Here is a 21742-nt window from a genome sequence, read left to right as displayed (position 1 = left end):
GAGGTTCCAATTGGGGATAAAAACGTCGTATATACCCCGGCAGTTTCCTGAATATATACTGACATCTCTGTGTTGTTATCCAATCAGAAACCTCGACACATTTGTAATCCGTAATATATGTTTTTACCGATGTTGAAAGACTTGCATACTATCATATCAAATTATAACAATACAACTTGTTTAGTCTCTAGGAAATGTAGGTTTTCGCTGCTATGTTTGCTAAATAGGTGCAATTTAGGTACCGTTACGTTGTGTAACTTTGTAACGGTTTATTTCTTCCTCGGTGATATTTTATCCTGGGGACAATTTGTCCGAGTAATTTTTTTTCAGCCATGGTATTTCACAGGTAGATTTATTCCAGAGGAGTGCAAATCTATCTGTGTTATGCGGATAGTATGTACCAGTATATATTACCAGTTCCATATTTCACAGAACCTTGTGAAAAAGAGTCCCATTAACTACTATGTTAGTTACCCGCAATCAATATATACCTGACTATAATTATAAATGTTTCAAAAAGGTAGAACAAATTTGCATAATTTATCAATCAAAGGGAGGTAATTATGAGCAATTTTTATTTTAAAGTTGTTAATATTATATTCCCGAATCTATTTCATAGTGATATTTTTCCTTGAATCTTATTTTTTATATTCATTTATATAAAAAGATGACTTAAAACATAATTTATAAGACTGATAATATTTCACAGGAAAATACTATCCAGCTGTTGATATTGCGTGCGTTCCAGTATATATTGTTATAATTCATCCGTATTATCAACAACTAAATCTTTGTCCCCTGACAAAACTATAAAATATAATAAAAATATCATCATACTCAAATTCTTCCATAATACTGTTTACAGTAGTAACGCAACTATATTTCTACCTTTACTTCACAGGCACTTGTCTCAGAATTTTTTTTCCTTTATACCTTAAAATAACACTATGTTTTTATGATAATTGTCTTTTAGAAGAATAATATTTACTTGAATATTTCAGGATATTATTTTCAATGATAATATGTGAAATTATTTCCCATTATAATACAATTTTTTTTTAACAATTTAGCTTTAATTCAAATACACTATTACTATTTCATAGTATTTGTAAAGATTAAGTTTTTTTTAATAACTATTCAATAGTTCCGGATAAAAAAATAACAACAACTACTGTGACATTTTTCCACCGGATCAAATTTCAACCGAATATAATTTTGCTTTACATAACCAAGGATTTGTATAGTTAGATCTAACTATACAAACACAGGCACTTGTCTCATAATTTTTTTCCTTTAAACCTTAATATAACATTATATTAAGGTATATAGTGGGGAAAAATTCTGAGACAAGTGCCTGTGTATACAAATCCTTGACATAACTTAACCTAACTTTCAAGTATAGAGATATGATTTATTTCTGTAACAAGTGCTTGTGATCATCCACCAGAACTTGCGATTATTCGATGTTTAGTTCTTCTGTATTTTAATGTATTGGTGGGGGAAATCAAGTGGACAGAGAAACACACAAACCTAGGAATACTGACTATCCTAGTCATTTAAAAAATGATAGTCGAACACACCTGCCACGGTGCGGGGCGGTTAGTCAACTTGTTTGTTTTAAATATTCAGAAATAAACGCTTTACCATGTTTTATCAATTACATTTCTTACTTGACATCCCCTTTAATATCTTATTTTATGTCTCTGGATTGGATGATTTCATTGTACAAATACCCATTAAAGAGTGCTCCATAAATGTTTGGAGGAGATTCACATTAAGATAAGATATGTAAGACATTGAAGAATATGTAACCGATTCTGTCCCCATCCTGACATATCCCCATTCAATCTCACAATATTTCCAATATTTCAGAATGTCACTATTAGTTGAATATTCAGACAGTGAAAGTGATGTTGATTCAGAATCAGAACAAGCAGCTTGTCCAAAGAAAATGAAATTCGCAGAAAAGACTGATAAGCATCCAGATCCCAAAAGGTTAGGACAAATAAAAAAGAGTCTCTCTGTGTCGGTATCACACAGGCACTTGTTTCTATCCATTGGAAGACCCACTATCAACGTATATTCGTATATACGTTGATAGTGGGTCTTCCAATGGATAGAAACAAGTGCCTGTGCGGTATCAGTTGTCTTGATGATGGAAGTTTTTAACTACCTTGACTGGCTATACAGGCCTTGCATGGTCGGCATGAATCTGTATAGTTATTGAACTCAACGGTAGAGAGAGTGCCTATTGACGGCGTTGGAGAGCTGTTTTGTCAGAAGGATTTACTAAACTATAACTGTAACAGGACTCAAGAGAGAATGATTAAGGTTGTCGTCTCTAGTACTTGAAGCATAATATACCTCCCTTTATAAGACTATATTTCATGACTGCACCCTAAAATTGTCAATATCTATAAAATAATGTACATGTCCAGAGAAAGACAAATGACATGTTCATATTTCATCTCTAACCACCAAAATTTTCATGTAACCAGTCATTAAACATCATTGTGGTTTGTGTCTACCATGACAAATGGTGAGTTTAAATTGACATGATAAAGTGCAACCACTCCAAATCAAAGACCACTTGTGTAATATTATAATTGAGTCAATGACCTATATGTAATACTTTAGTCTGGGAAACACCAGGGTCACAGCATCTGTTTACTATTGAATGTAAGTTCTCATCAGATCCTAACTGTTACTTTTTTTATATGAAAGCTGTTTCTAGATCAACATCACTTGCGTGCTTTATACTTGACAAGTCACGTACAATGTATATATATATATATATATATAGTTAGATTAGAATAAAACAATATGTATATATCATGTATATTAAAAGAGTATATATTTGCCTCGCCAATATAATAACTTGGGGTTCTAAAATGTTGTTTTTTTAAGGTTTAATCTTTGACAAGAAATCAAAGACAAAAATGATGAATAATGTGTATAATAGTTATCATAAATCAACAATTGTCACTGACTGTCAATTTGTGGTACTGTATGCTAACATATTATCAGTTAACATGGTTGATAAATGGATCTTCTTTCAACCTCTTTTAGTGAAATAATCATACAAGTGTAGACAATTTAATACCTGTTACTTTATATCTTGTATATCCAGGCAGCAGCTTCCACTACCAGATTCCATTGTTAAGTTATATGATAAAGAAGAGAAACATGAAGATGATTCAAGTAAACATGGTGGAAGAATTCGTACATTTTCTCATGAAAAAGGAAACTGGGCAACACTTGTGTTTATCCCTTGTAAGTTTTTATATTCTATAGATGCGTTGGTCTTCATATCAAATTTGAAGTTTGATGCCGAATTAAACAATATTCATTCAACAACCATTTGCAGTTGGGACTTTTGTAAATGAATATTTTTTTATATTTTTGATTGGTAAAATGAAATAATATATATACATCATGTACATGATATAAATGATATGTATTTAAAATGTTTTCACCAAGCATGACCAAAGAGAGATAACTCAATAGAATAAAAAAAAACACTTCATCTTTGATGACTGAGAAAGTAAATTCAAATATGAACAAAACTTAAAGTATTAAATTCCATTCTTAAAGGTGCTAGTAACAGATGGTCAAGATCGTATTTGTCTAGATGGAGGTTAACATACATTTTTTGTATTATAGTTATAATTTTATCTTTTAAACAAAGCAAACATCGTTACATGGCTGAATTAAAAAAAAGAAAGGATCATACTGTTAATTTGTTGCTGATCATAATCAGACAGCTTAAAAACAAATGAATTATACATTCTCAGGTCTATAAAAGGACACAATAAAAAAAAACACAGACAAAAATCACTTTTTTTTTACATAAATAGTTCCATGACTTGTAAAATATTAATGACTGAAGTTTTGACTGCTTCTTTACATGTACCGGTATATGCATGCAAGAATGTCAGTAACACTTCACCAGCATTTACCAAATTTTGGGTTATTTTTGTACATGCTGAGTATTTTATGTGATATTGTCTTTTAATTTCAGATGAAGCTGATAACCACTTAACAGATATGGTTGAAGAACTACTTCTTTGTCTAAGACCTTTAGAATTTAACATGATGGAGGAATTCCATATGAGTTTATCAAGAACAGTCACAATCAGACATCATTGGATACAGTCACTGATAGACTCACTACAGTCAAAAATATCAACCTTGTCTAGGTATAACTAAATACATGATTTATCAAATTAAACAAATACATATACTAGTAAGTGGAAAATGAAAAATGTTTATTTAAAGCTTTATATTGTAGAGGGAAGAAGACCCTGATTCTTCATACATTATATACAGATGCCTTATTTTATTGATGTAAAAAAAAGATGTGGTATGATTGACAATAAGACAACTCTCCACAAGAGACCAAATGACACAGAAAATCTGTTTGTAATATGTCCATTGACCTTGACCTCATTTTCATGGTTCAGCGACTGCAAGAAAAAACTTTTTTGTTTTTTGTCAGGTGAATTTCTCATTTATTATGAATTTTTGTCATAATTTCCTTGCCAGATCTACATGTTGGACAGACAGTGTACATCTGACCTCTAACTCATTTCATGGTTCATTGATTAATGTTTTTTTTGTGTTTGTCTGTTTCTCAAATACTACACACAAGCAAATGCATATGTACTAAGTGTATTGAATGATTGTAAGGCATGCATAACCTCTTAACTTCTGACCTTGAGATTTTTTTGTGTGGTTTATACTTGAAGCCTAGATCAATGTTAAGTTTATGATTTTATGGTGTACATGTCTTTTCGCAGGTTTATCTGACCTTGACCTCATTAAATGGTTTAAAGGTCAACATTATGTTTTATTGGTCATTGTTGGTTGAATTCGTAGGTCTATCTCTCAGAAACAATAAGCCAAATGTTATTTACATTTGGTTTATTAAATGATAGTTGTAAGGCATACATGTAAAGGTCTGTCTTTAGCAGGGTTCATTTGACCTTGACTTCATTAACATGGATCATTGATAATGTTAATTTATTGTAATATCTGTAGAATAAATTTTTCTCAAAAAGATTTCAGCTGGTATTCAATCATCATTAGTAATTCAGACTAATTATTTCAATGTGTAGATATAGGAAGATGTGGTATGAGTGCCAATGTGACAACTCTCCATCCAAGTCACAATTTATAAAAGTAAACCATTTTAGGTCAAGGTACAGTCTTCAACATGGAGCCTTGACTCACACCGAAAACAGCAAGCTATTAAAGGGCCCCAAAAAATTACTAATATAAAACCATTCAAACACTAACACAAAGGTTCCTAGTCCGATTCCTGTTCTGGGATGAAAATTTCAAGGACTGAATTTTAAACTCCCTCTTGACACTATTTGTGAGTATGGTCTTGAGGAAATGATGATAGACCATGGGAAAGGGACAATAAATTACTGAACAGTGTTAAGAGAGATCCATATCTCTTGCACGATAAAGACACCCTTGCAGATTTCAAAAATGAGCAGGCTAATGCTGCATCAAAGTGGAAAGGGATTATTATAAGTTGCAAAACTTGTTTCCCAATCCACTTATGTTTAAACTAACCATTCAAACGGAAAGCCAACGCTCTAATCTATATAAAAAATGTGCACTCTCATTTTAATTGTATATAATTTAAATTTTACATCAAACTACATGCAGAGTAATAATTATACAAATACAGAAACAAAAAAATATTTTGTATTATTCTCTGTAAAGAGAGCAAAGATGTATGTGTTTTCCTATTGTTTGTACAGAAGTTAGCTTAATGCAAGGGAAAATATGATGATTTAAAAACATTTTGTGTTAGATCATAGATAAGGAAGTAAAATCAAATTGAAGTTTATTTTTTTCTGTTGATGTCGATATATTGCATCAATGTCAAAGTAAGCAGATGAGATTTGATTGTCAATTAGCTATAGACATCTATCCCATGAAATAGGCTGAGTAAGGGGGGCCCTGGGACCCCTTTTTGTTGGAAAAATGTGGTTGATTATAAAGTGAATCACTGAAGCATGACTTGCATGAGGACCCCCTTATGAAAATATCTGGATTTGCCACTGTATGAAGACCAATAAACACAGATTTGACCAATTACAGATCACTGCTAGGTCTTTACCAATATATTATTACCAATCCCATTTAAGGTAGATCATAGGTATGTATTTCCTCAGATAGCATTTTTTTATACTTTGCCAAAATGAAAATTTGTCTATGCTTTTTCCAAAAATATAATAAAATGGATGGGTCACTTCACCATGCTATTTTTTTCTCATCACTTGGCTTCCTTCATCGTCCGTTGTCGTTAACTTTTACAAAAATCTTCTCCTCTGAAACTACTGGGCCAAATTTAACCAAACTTGGCCACAATCATCATTATGGTCTCTTGTTTAAAAAATGTGTGCGGTGACCCAGCCAACCAACCAAGATAGCCGCCATGGCTAAAAATATATAACATAGGGGTAAAATGTAGATTTTGGCTTATAACTCTGAAACCAAAGCAGTTAGAGGAAATCTGACTAGGTTAAATTGTTTATCAGGTCAAGATCTATCTGCCCTGAAATTTTCAGATGAATCGGACAACCAGTTGTTGGGTTGCTGCCCCTGAATTGGTAATTTTAAGGAAATTTTGCCGTTATTGGTTACTATCTTGAATATTATTATAGATAGAGATAAACTGTAATCAGCAATAATGTTCAGCAAAGTAAGATCTACAAATAAGTCAACATGACCAAAATGGTCAGTTCACCGCTTAAGGATTTATTACCCTTTAAAGTCATTTTTTACCAATTTTTCGTAAATTTTGTAATCTTCTACAAAAATCTTCTCCACTGAAACTACTGGGCCAAATTTAACCAAACTTAGCCACAATTATTATTAGGGTATCTAGTTTTAAAAAAATGTGTGCGGTGACCAGGCCAACCAACCAAGATGGCTTCCATGGCTAAAAATAGAACATAGGGGTAAAATGTAGATTTTGGCTTACAATTTTGAAAACAAAGCAGTTAGAGCAAATCTGACCTGTGGTTAAATTGTTTATCAAGTCAATACCTACCTGCCCTGAAATTTTCAGATGAATGGGACAACCAGTTGTTAGGCTGCTGCCCCCCAATTGGTAATTTTTAAAGAAATTTTGTCATTTTTGGTTATTATCTTGAATACTATTATAGATAGAGAGAAACTGTAAACAGCAATAATGTTAAGCAAAGTAGGACCTACAAATAAGTCAACATGACCAAAATGGTCAGTTGACTTCTTAAGGAGTTATTGCCAAGTTTATTATAGATAGAGAAAATTATATGTAGCAAGAATGTTCAGTAAAGTAAGATCTACAAACACATCACCATCACCAAAACACAATTTTGTCATGAATCCATCTATGTAATTTGTTTAGTATGCACATAGACCAAGGTGAGACAGGCTCTTAAGAGCCTCTAGTTCAAGCTTCTGGTTGTTCGAAATTGCCCAATTAGATTGTTTATGAAAAAAAATCATTTTTGTGCATAGAAAGAAATCTATGAAGATAGAATTTTGTAATAAAATATGATAAGATAGGTTTATAATTAAATGCTTAAAGAAAATAAATATAAAAATTGGTGTCACCAAACTTGCTTTCTTGCTACTTGTAAGTAAAATATTAATATTTCCCTATCAGTCCAGTATAAAAAAAACATTAAACTAAAAGAGTTATCTCCCCTTAAATGGCTAAGTTGAAGAAATGATTCTAAAAACACAAATATTTTGTATTCATTTCAACATTTTGAATAATGCAATAAATTACTTAGTTTTCCTTCTATGAATAAACTTTCTTATAAATTGCCAATCTGTGTCCAAATTTGTAGATTTTGTACTGTGATTGTACAATCTAAGATGGCGGTATACCATGAATCTACCTTACTATGTTTATTTTATTTCAGTTTTCCATGTGAAATGTCAAAGCTTAAATTTTATGTAAATGATGAAAAAACAAGGTAAGTCTTCTACACCCAATCCCTGTAATGACGTTATGCCAAATAGAATTAGATAGCTCAAAAACAAGGTATTGTCACTGAATTTTAGATAAAACATTTTTCTTCAAAAGAACAAATTTTTTGCCAATTAGTTAGGTATCTCTTGTGCTAATTAAGTGGTTATCTTATTTGTGAATACATTTAGTGCCTACATTTAAGATTGATTATGCCATTGATATTTTAAAAAATAGAAATATTGTATTTGAAGACTTTGTCAAAAGATGATATGATGATTGTTGGAAAATCTAAAATTTTGATGGAAATAGTAAAATGAAGAAAATTCAGGGTTGTTATTCTGAAGACATTTAGTGAATGTGGCTATGATAAACTACAAAACAATATTTTAAGCAAAACTGCTATTCTAATTCTGTTAAATCAATTTAGACCATTTATATAAAAAAAAAAAAAAATTGAAAAAGATTTGGAGTCAGTAAAGCAAAAGTGATTTGATAAATTATAAGAAAGAGTTTACGTATTAAACTAATTCTTCTTTTTTTTTTACTTTGATAGATCGTTTCTTGCATTAGAAGTGGCCTCCATAAGTAAGACATTGTCAAAATATGTACAGGTTGTTGACACATGTTTTAAGGAGTTCAAGCTACAAACTTATTATAAGGTAGGCTGATAACATTCTGTAAGGTAAATATAGAAATAACAGATGAGGTATGATGGCCAATAAAAACAAAGTTTTTAATTAAGTAAGCATACTCTTAGGCTTGTGATCTGCTGGAAAACACAAGAGACTTGACAAGCAACAGTACAATGTATGAAACTTTTCAAACAATGATAAATATTGAAGTATGCATGTAAATTTACACAGGATTAAATTTTTGTGTCTTTTAGCTGCCGCAAACAAAGCGAAAATTAAACACTCCTGAAAATACCGTGATATAAGGTAGTAGTTCTATTTGTTGCAATGAACATTCTCTTATTTTTTCCTGCCTTAATAACATTTTGATTTGATTTCTGTATTTGATTTACATATTAATTATTCTTTTACAGAACCCATCATTCCATATTAGTTTGGCTTGGTGTGTTGGTGATGTTATCTCTAAAATATCCAAAGAAAAGACTGAAGAATTAGAGGTGTGATTGTATATTCAATACAATTCAATTTAAAGCTGTTAATTATTGTATGACAGCTTAAAAATCTTCATGTAACTTAAAGACAACTTAGTTCATGGCCTTGAAACAAAAAGTATGAGGAGATGTTGGTTGAGACAATAACCAAAGAAATAATACACAAATCCCCCTCCCCCCCACAAAAAAAAGGAAATGAGCTAAAGATAACTATCTAATAAAATTGACAATGGAAATGGGGAATGTGCCAAAGAGACAACAACCTGACCATAGAGCAAACAACAGCCGAAGGTCACCAACAGGTCTTCAATGCAACAAGAAATTCTCGCACCCGGAGGCATCCTTCAGCTGGCCCCTAAACAAATATATACTAGTTTAGTGATAATGAACACCATACTAAACCCCAAATTGTAAGTTTTTCTTGGATTTACTGGTTTAGATTTCAACTTATTTTATCGGTTAATTTTGTTAATGAGATCCAATTTATGCTGACTGTCTGAATCAGATGTACATACTTGAGTCATTGAATAACTTTTGGGTTTTTTTTTCCAGTTTATTCTATGTAGCTTTATTTTTATGTTTATCCATATTGTTCAATGAGAAAATTTACGCAAAAACATGTTAATGTAATAAGAATATGAACCCTGGTATTTAAGTTTTTGACAAGCAACAGATTTTCAACAAGCTAACTGTTGGCAGGAAGGCATATCACCTTACAAAGAAACATAAATTTATCTGACTTTGGCCAACACATCTTTAACTTTTCTCATACATGCTATTTGCTTTTAAGATTTAAAGCAGTTTTCAGGCGTTTGATTTGACAGGGGTGGATCCAGCCATTTAAAAAAGGGGGGTTCCTAACCCAGGACAAAGGGGGTTCCAACTATAAGTCCCCATTCATATGCATTGATTGGCCAAAAAAAAGGGGGGTTCCAAATTCCGGAACCCCCCCTCCCCTGGATCTGCCAATGTTTGAACTTGTTTCGAACACACATCTTTCCTCTCTCATGGCCAGTATGCTTCCTTCAGACGCTTAGGCAATGAAATATCTTTTAATTTTAAACAAAAATATAAATTCAAGTTAAGAAAAGAAAGAAATTATTTACAGTTTACACACTCTTTCATTAATACAAAAATAAGGAGATGTGGTATAATTTCCAATGAGACAACTATCCACTGGGTATGTAAATAACTAAAGGTTATTTTACAGTCTTCAATGCTAAGCTGATTGATTGATTGTAGTTTGATTTACATCAAGTCGTAAATATTTCATGCTGGTTCAGGATCAGAACAAAATAATGAGGTTCTACAAAGGAGGGATCAATCCAGATTACTGGTAAGGAATTAGGCTTTCCACTGAAAAATTATGAATCCAACAATCCACCTACAGACCAATCAATGATAAGCAAAACCAATTTCACATTGAAAGCTGAAGAAATAGCAAAAGTAAAGCAATTTGAAAGGTCAACTCAAAGATTGATTTTACTAAATAACTTTTAATAAAGCCATTTTTTACTGTTATACAAACATAACAAATAGTAATCAACTTGTAGGATTTCCTTTGATGTATTAAAAATAATCAAAAGTAAACTTATCTATTGAGTTTGAATGTTTTCCATTTCTGCAAGTAATACAACTATGTCTGAAATTAATTAGCATATCAATCTTTAAGTGTTGACAAAGCTCCTTAATATTTTTTATTATTCTGTTTGATATTATATTTTTAATCTTTCTTTTTAAAAGTGAGTATTGTTTGAAAGACCTTGGTATTAGCTAAGTGTTTGTTTTTAATGAAATTGGCATCATCAATAATAAATATATATTTGCAAAAATTGCTTTCTGAAATCTTTCTTTCTTAGATTCATATTCAAGCTAGTTATATCATTCACTTTGGTGAAGGGCTGTTTCATTAAAACATATATGGTACCCAGGGAAGGGTCTTTAAAAACAGGGAACCATCTATTGAGACAAACTAAAATTTCACTTACATTTTCACAATTTTTAAAACAGAAAACACCAACCACTAGCTGAAATTTGGAAGTGCCTTTTCTGGGTCCAATGTAAGTTTTTATGGAACAACATGAAGTCATAACATGTAAAGACTCAACTTATTAGTGCCCAAACTCTTGTCCCTTCGATTTTTAAGGGGGGTACATGTTTTTTCTTTTTTTTTTACCCATTCATGAATTATTTTTTGTGTATTCTATAGCTATTGTCTTACAGTACACTATAAAAGGAGTGATTTCTTTTTTTAAAAGTTGCACAGTAATTAGATGATTTTTTGGGATACGATTGCTTTCAAGCAATCTGTAGACTTATACCAGTGGCTCAGGACAATGCCCTCACGTCAACCGTTTTATTCTAAACATTAAGGACTATCTCAGATTCTTATGATTGTCTTGGTTTAAAAGGTAAAAACAAACAAAGGGATTGAACTTAAACAACTTTCCTGTAATGTTCTTTTCATAATCTTCATTTTTGATATTTTCCTTGACTTATATGCATGTTTTTAACAACACGGAAAATCAGAATCAAGCAGTATTTATATTTAGTGTTTTTATAAATTTAGAAACACATCAGAGGGAATTCCCCAGTTGTGATAAAAATGTGAGAGTTCTCTGAATTCCGATAAATCTATTTCTGTCATATAAGAACTGAAGTGGAGTTTTACTTATATGTCACCGTTATTAAACTGCTATTTGATATTGTACTTCCATAAAAAATAAAGAACCATTTAGGTTAAATATACGTTCTTACTACAGGGTTTGTTTAGGTAATTATGCGCATGCGTATAGTTTTCTTGACTTCAAGGGGTACTAGGTTAAATGGTTGCTTTGGATTCCCCACTCGATTGATTAATTTATAACTCATGGGATCCTTTCTGGATATAACGTACTAAATGGTGGCCCCATTGCCGGCAATGCTATTTTTAGCAATTATCTCCTTAAAAGGCGCTTTTAATAAACTAATTATGGAAAAACTGCTGTTGCCTAATTGAAGCTCGATATCTATTTGCGATTTTACCGCACTCAAATATATATGGTCCCATGGCTTTTCTTGGTGAATTTTGGGGTTTTTCACGATACCTGACGATTTCGCAGAAAAATTTCCCTAATTTTGAGCAACATAAAAAAAATATTTCCGGCCCTTCATACTATACATTTAAGGACAAATTTGTGCTTGCATGAAACTTCATTCATAATGCTTTCCAGAAGAAAAATATATAAAAGATATAACAACCAATCACAGAGAGCCATCTATTTTTATCTCTATGTCATGTTCCCTTCATAAAATGGCTGCGCCCTAACCCGAATAATTCAGTCGTTATATTCCGCTTACTACATTAACAACTCGCAAGTAGGAGAGATCGATTACGGGGAGGGACTGAATTATTCGGGTTAGCTGCGCCCATGTAATTTTATTTGGTACATTGTAACCTTCTATGTATGTCTGCTATGACCGATTTCTAAAATACGGATCTGAACCGGATCAGATATGACTGAAATCCGTACTTTTACAATAATTACTACGAACGTACGGATGGAACAGCTGACAGAAGAATATTGATCCCAAAGGGAAAAATTACATATTCCGCACGCATTAAGAGACTTTGGTTACATCTAATTGATTGGTGTATATAATTCCCTATATTTTTTATGTATTGTTTCAAAGTTGCTTAGCTCTGAGACTATTAATTATATTATAGCCCAGTTTGATAACTTTTATATTTTTCAGTGAGAAACAAATATTCAGTTGGTAGTTTCTTACAAGAACCTTAGTAAAACTTAAACAACTTTTTAATTTGAAATGTTACTTTAATTGTATACTCAGATATGAATTGAATAATATAAAAAGAACATTATTTACATATGACCCTTTATACTATAATAAAATCCAAACATTGTAGCTCACTGTGCGAATGAGCACTTCTCTTTCAAATCTCACCACTTCTCCCTATCAGTTTCAAAAAGAGAAGTCACTTCTCCCTATAATTCTGAAGTAGTGTGAGCCCTGGAGGGTTATTGTTGTTGCATAATTTTAAATCATACTCATCATTTGAATTAAAATAAATTAGTCCACGTGGTTAAGGTTTATTTTCAACACCCCTTCAGGTGAAATGGAGTCTTCCATATTATCGTTTCGAGTTGTCTCCCTTCCAGAAGTCACTTTCGTAAATTCTGAATCAAATCATTGCGTTGAGAAAAATGAACTCGTTCTGTCGATAAACGTTGTATTATACAAGTAATAGCTTTCTAAAAAGCTTGCCGTATTTTAGCTGATTATATTGAGATCAGTGGTTTGTGAGTATGTTATTTTTATTGGAATATTGCACTCCAAGCAATATGAATGCATAGCGCTTTTTTTCTACTAATTTGTGATTTTAGTTGTATTATTGGTGGACCAGGGTTATATTAATGGAAGGAGACTTAATAAAATGGGGAATGATCGATATTTATAATAAAATGCATACTGTGTCTATAATCAACTTGATAAAAGAGCATATAACCTACATGTACTTTTGAGGATTACTACTTGACAAAATGGACTACTACAGAAGGCCATTCAAATTTGAGAATGATACATCTTATACTTACATGTATAGAAGTGATTGATATCTTTAATATCTGACTTTTGTCTTTGAAGATGCAATTAGTTTTGACGGTACAAGTTAAGTTTTGTTATTACTAATTTCCAGATGTAGTAATACTTGAAAAAGATGGTTTTATGGTAATGGGATTTGAAATTAAATATTAATTGCAAATAATTTTCTTCAACATGTTATCGCCTGTCTTATATTTTTTAATATATAACGTTGTGGTTTTTAATCTTGACAATTTTTTTTTTAAGTTCCAGTGGCGGATTCAAGGGAGGGGGAGGGGTTTGGCCGATCAATACATTTGAATAAGGACATATAGTTGGAACCCCCCCCTTTGTCCTGGGTTGGAACCTCCCCTTTTAAAATGGCTGGATCCGCCCCTGATTTCTGTAGATGAGAGCTTCATATTAGTATTAGCCTTTTATAGTGCTTTATATTTGGTTGCACATGTAATCAAGCTTTTGTTACTTTGAATATTTATATTTTCATTTCTGATGGCAACCATTTCATGTTATACATATAGTCAGGATTATTAGTTAGTTTTACTTGTTAATGTTTATTGTCATGATCAGTGGCGGATCCAGAAATTTCATAAGTGGGGGCCGGTTGACTGCCTAAGAGGAGCCTGCTCCCGTCACGCTTCAGTGATTCCTTGAAAAGGGGGGCCCCTAAATCTACCTCTGGTGATTGATATGGACTAAATAGAATTGCTGTTTGGTGTGAACCAGGCTTTGCGTCGAAGACCATACTACAACCTATAATGGTTTACTTTTATAAATTGTGACTTGGATAAACAGTTGTCTTTGGTACTTTAATATGAGATCCATTTTATTAGAGAAATTTGGTTGTTTATATAGGGAATCACTGGAGCATGACTGGAGCAGGCCCCTTCTTAGGCAGTCAGTGGGCCCCTGCTTATGAAAATTTCTGGATCCACCACTGAAAGTTTCAGTAAAGTTAGATTAGCTTTTTTGACATATTATGTTGAAATTTGAACAAAAAATGAATAAAAACCCTAATAATTTTTTTAAAAATGCACTATTATTAAAAGCTTTCCTTGCTTATTCACAAGGACGTGACATATCCTCCGTGCTATTCCGATCTGAGTTGTTCATACATAGTCTGGTGCTGTTCCAATGCAAGTAGTCTTCTTTTTTTTCTGTTTCTTGAGAAGTATTTGGTTTACCTGTTCAGTCACTATAAAGTGTTACAATTCATATTTAAACGCAACACATAAATAGTGACCAAAAAGGTACCGCTATCACATGAGAGAAGCTAGGAAAAAGTAAAATGTATATATTTTAAATATTTTTGTGGGAGCATGAAATGTAGTACACATATAGATAGATATTCATAGACCATAGAACAAATTTAAATAAGCAAACAAATTCAAAGGAAATGTAAATGTAAGATGAATAATGAAAAAAGAAGAGCCATGGCCAGGGGCCCAAACTTGACAGCATTTGGTGTTGAATAGGTTAAATGTTTGCATTTACTATAAATATAGCCTTTGTTAGAGGTGAGCCAGGTCACCTTTCCCTTAATCAGCCATATTAAAGGTAACCGCATATTTCTGGGCTGGGTTGAAAAATAAATGAACATGACTTTGAAAAATGCTAAAATTTTTAGATAATAGAAATACACCAAATCAATTGGGGAGCCATCTATTAAAATGTTTGAATATGAAGTTGACAAGAACTAAGCTTTTCAGATAATATACATGTACAGACTATAACAGTCAGCCTAAAGACTCTTTGCCTACTGAAATGTTTGCTTACACAGTGCTTTCCTAAAATGATTTAAAATCAGTGCGATAGTTTTCATGAAGAATGCTGAGCGTACAGGTATTATGACAAAATAATAATAATAAATGTTATGTTACATGTATCTACCCAAATAAGTACAATATAAAAATTCTTGACTTCTAAAACAATGATTAATCTCCTGATTTATATCTTATCACTCTATGTCGATGCTGTGTGAAAAATAAAGAAATTTTACTTATCAGTATGCTTCCATCCACTGATGAAAATTCCATCTGAGTTGATTTATTATTAATTATTGTGCTTTGAATACACCTTATTGCTACAATATGTACATGTCCGCAATTACTAAATGTACATCACGAATGTTCCTAGTCAAATAATTATGACGTCTGGCAAGACTATTTTAATTTTTTTCTGGGACGCCTTCTTAGGACTAACGTCTGGCAAGGCTATTTTATTCTTTTTCTGGGACACCTTCCTGCGACGTCATAACACGGAAGCCATTTTTTACATCTGGACTTTGAGAGTAAATTTTGGGGGGAACTTTGCGACCTAATTTATCGTAGGAAGGCGTCCCAGAAAAAAAAAATAGTCTTGCCAGCCGTCATAAATTAATTATTAGGACTAAAATGTTCCACGTAAAATTTTGATGGTATAATAATAAATATCTGATCAGTGGCGGATCTAGAAATTTTTATAAGTGGGGACCCACTGACTGCCTAAGAGGGGGCCCACTTTAGTCATGCTCCAGTGATTCCCTATATAAGCAACCAAATTATTCCCCAAAAAGGGGGGGGGGGGTTCCTGGGCCCCCTGCCCCCTAAATCTACCTCTGCTGATGCCACAATGGAAAAGTAATTGTTGTATGACGTCAATGGTTGAAGAGGGACAGATTCTCAGGTCAGCTGGGACAATTAAGGGAGGAGACTTCTCCCGTCATGCTTCAGTGATTCCCTACATAATTAACCAAATAGTAATTATATCATCACGAAAAAATGTACTAATTGTAAGACCTGATGATGTGAATAAATTGAAATCAGACATATCAAATGCAGTTCTCAGTCCTGTTGATATATCAATGGACAATGACTGCTTATACTATAATAGTCCCAGGTCCAACAACCAAATTTTGAACCGCCCTCTAAATCCGCCTCTGACAACTCATAAGAATCATCATGTACGAGTATACATCAAACTGTCTACCCCACATGCGAACATCTTTTGGGAGCTCGCTGTGTTGCAAGTATTTTGGGTTTGAAGGAAATAAGATGCGATCGTGTAATTTGCTGCCTTCAATAATAATATCATCTATAGTCGGGATCCCTCTATAGTCGAGGACGTCCAGCTAGAGGGGTTAGATCTGAGACTACTATGTGTAATAGTAGTCTCAGGTTAGATATACAACTGTATCGAGCTTTGTTGATATAAAGTCGTTCACCTAAGGACATTTTTTTCTTATTTTTTCTGTACACTTAGCTTTGATTTTTTATTACCATGCATTGTCAAGCTTGGTAACTCATAATTGTTTCTCGGTGATAATAATGCACAATACAAAGTAATTACTGTATGGGATGTCAACAGTAAACTTGCAAAAGCTGAAACAATAGGCCACTGTAACCCTTGTCGATAACTATACCGTGATGCTTGGTGTAGGCTACTTTGCACACAAGGAACCATATTGCTCACCTTGTGAGTTTTGTATTCTTCTAATCAGTCAGCTGTTTTTCTGGTTTTGTTTATTTACACCAGAAATCAATGAAGCGATGAAAGCGCGGGAAACGAAATAACATCTCCGGTAAATTCCGTGATTTTAATATTTTCTAATCAATATGTACAAGCAATGAAAAATAAATGGTTATTATTTCTATACTTAAAGCATACGTTTTGTGTATTTATTCTTTGAAATCTATGCTTACGAAGAAATCTAACATTAAGTATCTCAATCATTTAATCGTTTTAATACACACTGTTTAAAGTGTAGATTGTGTGTATTACTGTTCTTTTTTAAAGTAGATCAATGATACATAAATATACAGCCTCGTACCAAAATTGCAACATAATTTCAAGATAACATGATTTTATTATCACAGAATTGTATTGATTTAATTGATTGCACTAAATTGACAGTGCTTCGTTAATAAACATTATAGCTCTTTACGATAGCAAATGAACACTTCATTACAATTTATACCGATGACCTACTATAATGATTTTTATCCGACCGCACATACGGACGCGTTGACACATAATGCATACCACTCATTTATAGCCAATCAGACGTGAATATGACCTTCATTTCCCCCATAATCATTCCGGAAACAGCCACGAAGCAGCCATTAAATAGTATTTATAACCAATGAAATACCATTAACAGATTTACCCGAACCTGACGTCTAGCCTCTGACTAATCAGACCGTATCACCATGGTGATACGGTAATTAAAAACGATCGCAATTTAAACCGAGGAATGTGTACGGAAAGGAGTCATGATCACTGACCCAAAGGAAATTAAACATTTAAAGAGATAGGAATGGGGTTCCTCCTAAAATTAACGTAGGAAAATAGGTGATAAGATATGAAGTGAATTACTTCTCTCACTCTGAGTCTCAGTGACTGCTGTGGAAAGTAAACTTGGAATTGATAGTACAAAAATAAAACACAATAGGCCTAAGTACATTGTTCATACACTTTTAACCGGGATTGGCTATTTTGTAACTATTCAGATTACGTAAATTACATTTTACATGTGCAGTTGAATTAGTTTTGAAAAAAATATTATCCAGCTACATGTATACATGTGTCAATGAAAACAATGGCAATCGTATCCCTCAGAGCAATCTGCTCTTTGATTTGTTACAGTGTGAAATATTTTCTAAGAATGAATAAAAAGTGAAAAAAATTGCAACCACAATGTGTAATGATGTTATGGAGACTATACATTTACCTATTACTAATTACACACTCAGTTTATTTCTTAATCTTTTATTTTTACCTTTTGTACAGAAAATTTGGAATACTACTTGTGAAGAAAGTCCTGAACTGAAATACTTTTATGCCAGAAAAGTCAACTGTAAGACAGGGAACAGGGTGTTTAGTTTTGAAGTCACAGATACTTGATTGGGACCATATTAAAGAGTTTTGAAAAGACTATAATAAAGAAAGAAGATATTTCATAAATCGTACACACTGATGAATAATTTGCATTGTTTGTAAAGCATGCAAGATTTAGAAAAGAACTGGATTGTAGTAGAAAATTTGTTAGCTTGCCATGGTATCTATCATGTTTATGATAAAAACAAGAAATCAGAAGACAATTTGCAAAATTTGCAGTCAACCGTTTGAAGTTTTGAATTGGTTAAAGGACAAAACTAGAAATATTGCATCACAGAAATAGATTGATTTGACATTGCAATTTTCTTGTTTTTACTATTGGTTTTATAATGTGAAAACTGAAACAGTTCAGACAGAAAAGATTGGTCCTAAGTTTGATATGAATGATATTAAATAAAACTGAACTTCATATATTTCATTTGAACATTAAAATAATGTCAAAATGAAAAAAAGCAAAATGTTTACTGAAATTGCAAAAAAGAAAATCTACTAAAAAAAATAACAAAACTCAGACTTTAAGTCCAACACGAAAAAGACTTCTCTCATTAGGCAGACTTATATAATTTGAGGAGATGAACAAGTCAAAATGTGTGTGAGATATAAACACATTAGAACAAGATGCATATAAGATCACCAGAAAACAACTGGTATTTAATAAAAGAAACAAAATGTAGAAAGTGCTAGTGAAGACCTGTTCTAATTTAGGCAGTTATAGTGAGTAAAGTAGAAAAGTAAGAACAGTGGAGTGGTGACGTCCCTTGTTAGTATACTTTTTTCAGTATAAAAGTGAGTGCATTATTTAATATGATATTCTGTTCTCATTGAGTATTTCAGATCTACAATGTATTGTATGTGATATCCTGTTATTCATCAATAATTTATGGTTTGTTTGGGTCACAAAATATATTTTTACATGTAATCTTCTTATTGTATAAAGTCCTTAAATTGCAATTCCCTTAACAATATTGTTTGTTCTTCCGTCCGTCTGCCCACTTCAGGTTAAAGTTTTTGGTCAAGGTAGTTTTTGATGAAGTTGAAGTCCAAACAACTTGAAACTTAGTACACATGTTTCCTATGATATTATCTTTCTAATTTCAATGCCAAATAAGAGTTTATAACAATAATTTCACAGTCCATTGAACATAGAAAATGATATTGCAAGTGGGGCATCTGTGTACTATGGAAACATTCTTGTTCATTGTAAGACTGTTACTTCCTGAATTCATGTTTTCAGGAATTGAAATTTATAATAGCAAACAAATAGGAGTCTGAGGTAAACCAGAGGATTTTTATTGTCGAGCCTGCAACTTTTGTTGCAGAAAGCTCGACATAGGGATAGTGATCCGGTGGCAGCGGAGCAGCGGTGTTAGCTCACTTCTTAAAAGCTTTATATTTTAGAAGGTGGAAGACCTGGATGCTTCATACTTTGTATATAGATGCTTCATGTTACGAAGTTTCCGTCAGTCACATGTCCAATGTCCTTGACCTCATTTTCATGGTTCAGTGACCACTTGAAAAAAAGTTCAAATTTTTTGTAATGTTGAATTCTCTCTTATTATAAGTAATAGGATAACTATATTTGATATGTGCATACCTTGCAAGGTCCTCATGTCTGTCAGACAGTTTTCACTTGACCTCGACCTCATTTCATGGATCAGTGAACAAGGTTAAGTTTTGGTGGTCAGGTCCATATCTGAGATACTATAAGCAATAGGGCTAGTATATTTATTGTATGGAAGGACTGTAAGGTGTACATGTCCAACTGGCAGGTGTCATCTGACCTTGACCTCATTTTCATGGTTCAGTGGTTATAGATAAATTTTTGTGTTTTGGTCTGTTTTTCTCATACTATATGCAATAGGTCTACTATATTTGTTGTATGGAATGATTGTAAGGTGTACATGTCTAGCAGGCAGATGTCATGTGACCTTGACCTCATTTTCATGGTTCAGTGGTCAAAGTTAAGTTTTTGAGTTTTGGTCTTTTTATCTAATACTATATGCCATAGGTCAACTATATTTGGTGTATGGAAATATTTTATGATCTTTATGTCAGTCGCGCAGGTTTTATTGCACAGTGTTAAGTTTTTGTGTTTTGGTCTATTTTTCTTAAACTAAAAGTAATGGATCAACTATATATGTTGTATAGAAGCATTGTTAGCTGTAAAGTCTGTCTGGCATGGTTCATCTGACCTTGACCTCATTTTCAAGGTTCATTGGTCTTTGTTTAGTTATCTTGGTTAATGTTAAGTTTATGTGACAGTTGTAATAAAGCTTTATACTTAGGACTATCAACATAATATCAATGATTAGTATAGAAGGCGAGACATATCAGCGTGTGCACTCTTGTAGTATGATAGTGTACACTATTTTAGATAGAACAAGTTTTAGTTGTTAGTACAAATGTATCAAAAAACATATTTTGATATAGGCTTGGCCTTTATAAATTCTATCTATAAATAAATGATATTCATCATTTTGTGAGTCGTGGGAGGCAATCCTCTAATCTATGATCAAGGTGGTTAGATGATATATACTTTATAAATTTTATTTAGTTTTATAGTGGACCTTTGGCCAATGCACTAGTAAATAACACAATATATGCTATTATCTAAAATAAAAAGGTAACACTCCTAGGAAAAAGCAAATGATTTATAGTGAGGTTGTCTGAATCACTGTGACCAAAATCAGTTATCTTTATAACTTATACAAGAGTAAACAACATTAATTCATTTCAGTTGAGCTATTAAGAGAATACCACCTACATTCATGATAATTGTTGAAATTTATATCCATTGAAACATATTTTTTATGCTTTTTAATTAATGTGCATGTAAAAATAAAGAATTAAATGAACATGATCTTATATGTAAGTTCAGAGAAAGACAAGTTGAATGAAGAACTTGGTAGATGACAAATTGAAGGAAAGATGAGCAGTAATGGTATTAAATAGGGGAAAATATTTAAAGAATACAAGTCGTTATTTCTAACATTATAGATATGTTCTTGTGTCTTCAACATTTTATTATTTTTATTTTTATGAAGGTCTGGGTTTCCATTTAACATTTCACAGTTCCCCATAACTGATGTTTTGATCTGTTCTGCAGTATAAATGTGTTTAGATATATATATTTAAATTTTAATTGATAAAAATGTTCAAAT

General features: G+C 32.3%; 1 protein-coding gene across 2 annotated transcripts; it reads left to right on the top strand.

Moving 5' to 3' along the window:
- The first annotated feature begins 1798 nt into the window (after positions 1-1798).
- LOC143080646 (U6 snRNA phosphodiesterase 1-like) lies at positions 1799-21436 on the top strand. 2 transcript variants are annotated; one of them, XM_076256591.1, is made up of 7 exons: positions 1800-1995; positions 3131-3273; positions 4022-4199; positions 7935-7988; positions 8538-8643; positions 9030-9113; positions 18474-21436. In XM_076256591.1, exons 1-7 carry the CDS (start codon positions 1874-1876, stop codon positions 18585-18587), a joined length of 801 nt encoding a protein of 266 aa, XP_076112706.1. In that variant the 5' UTR covers positions 1800-1873; the 3' UTR covers positions 18588-21436. The 2 variants fall into 2 exon arrangements, with proteins under 2 accessions (XP_076112707.1, XP_076112706.1); XM_076256592.1 differs by lacking the exon at positions 9030-9113 and having other exon boundaries at positions 1799-1995.
- The last annotated feature ends 306 nt before the right edge of the window (positions 21437-21742 follow it).

Source organism: Mytilus galloprovincialis, chromosome 6, assembly GCF_965363235.1.
Source record: "Mytilus galloprovincialis chromosome 6, xbMytGall1.hap1.1, whole genome shotgun sequence".
Lineage (NCBI taxonomy): Eukaryota > Metazoa > Mollusca > Bivalvia > Mytilida > Mytilidae > Mytilus > Mytilus galloprovincialis.
The sequence above is the reverse complement of the archived record's forward strand: the minus strand, read 5'-3'. Positions and strand labels throughout refer to the sequence as shown.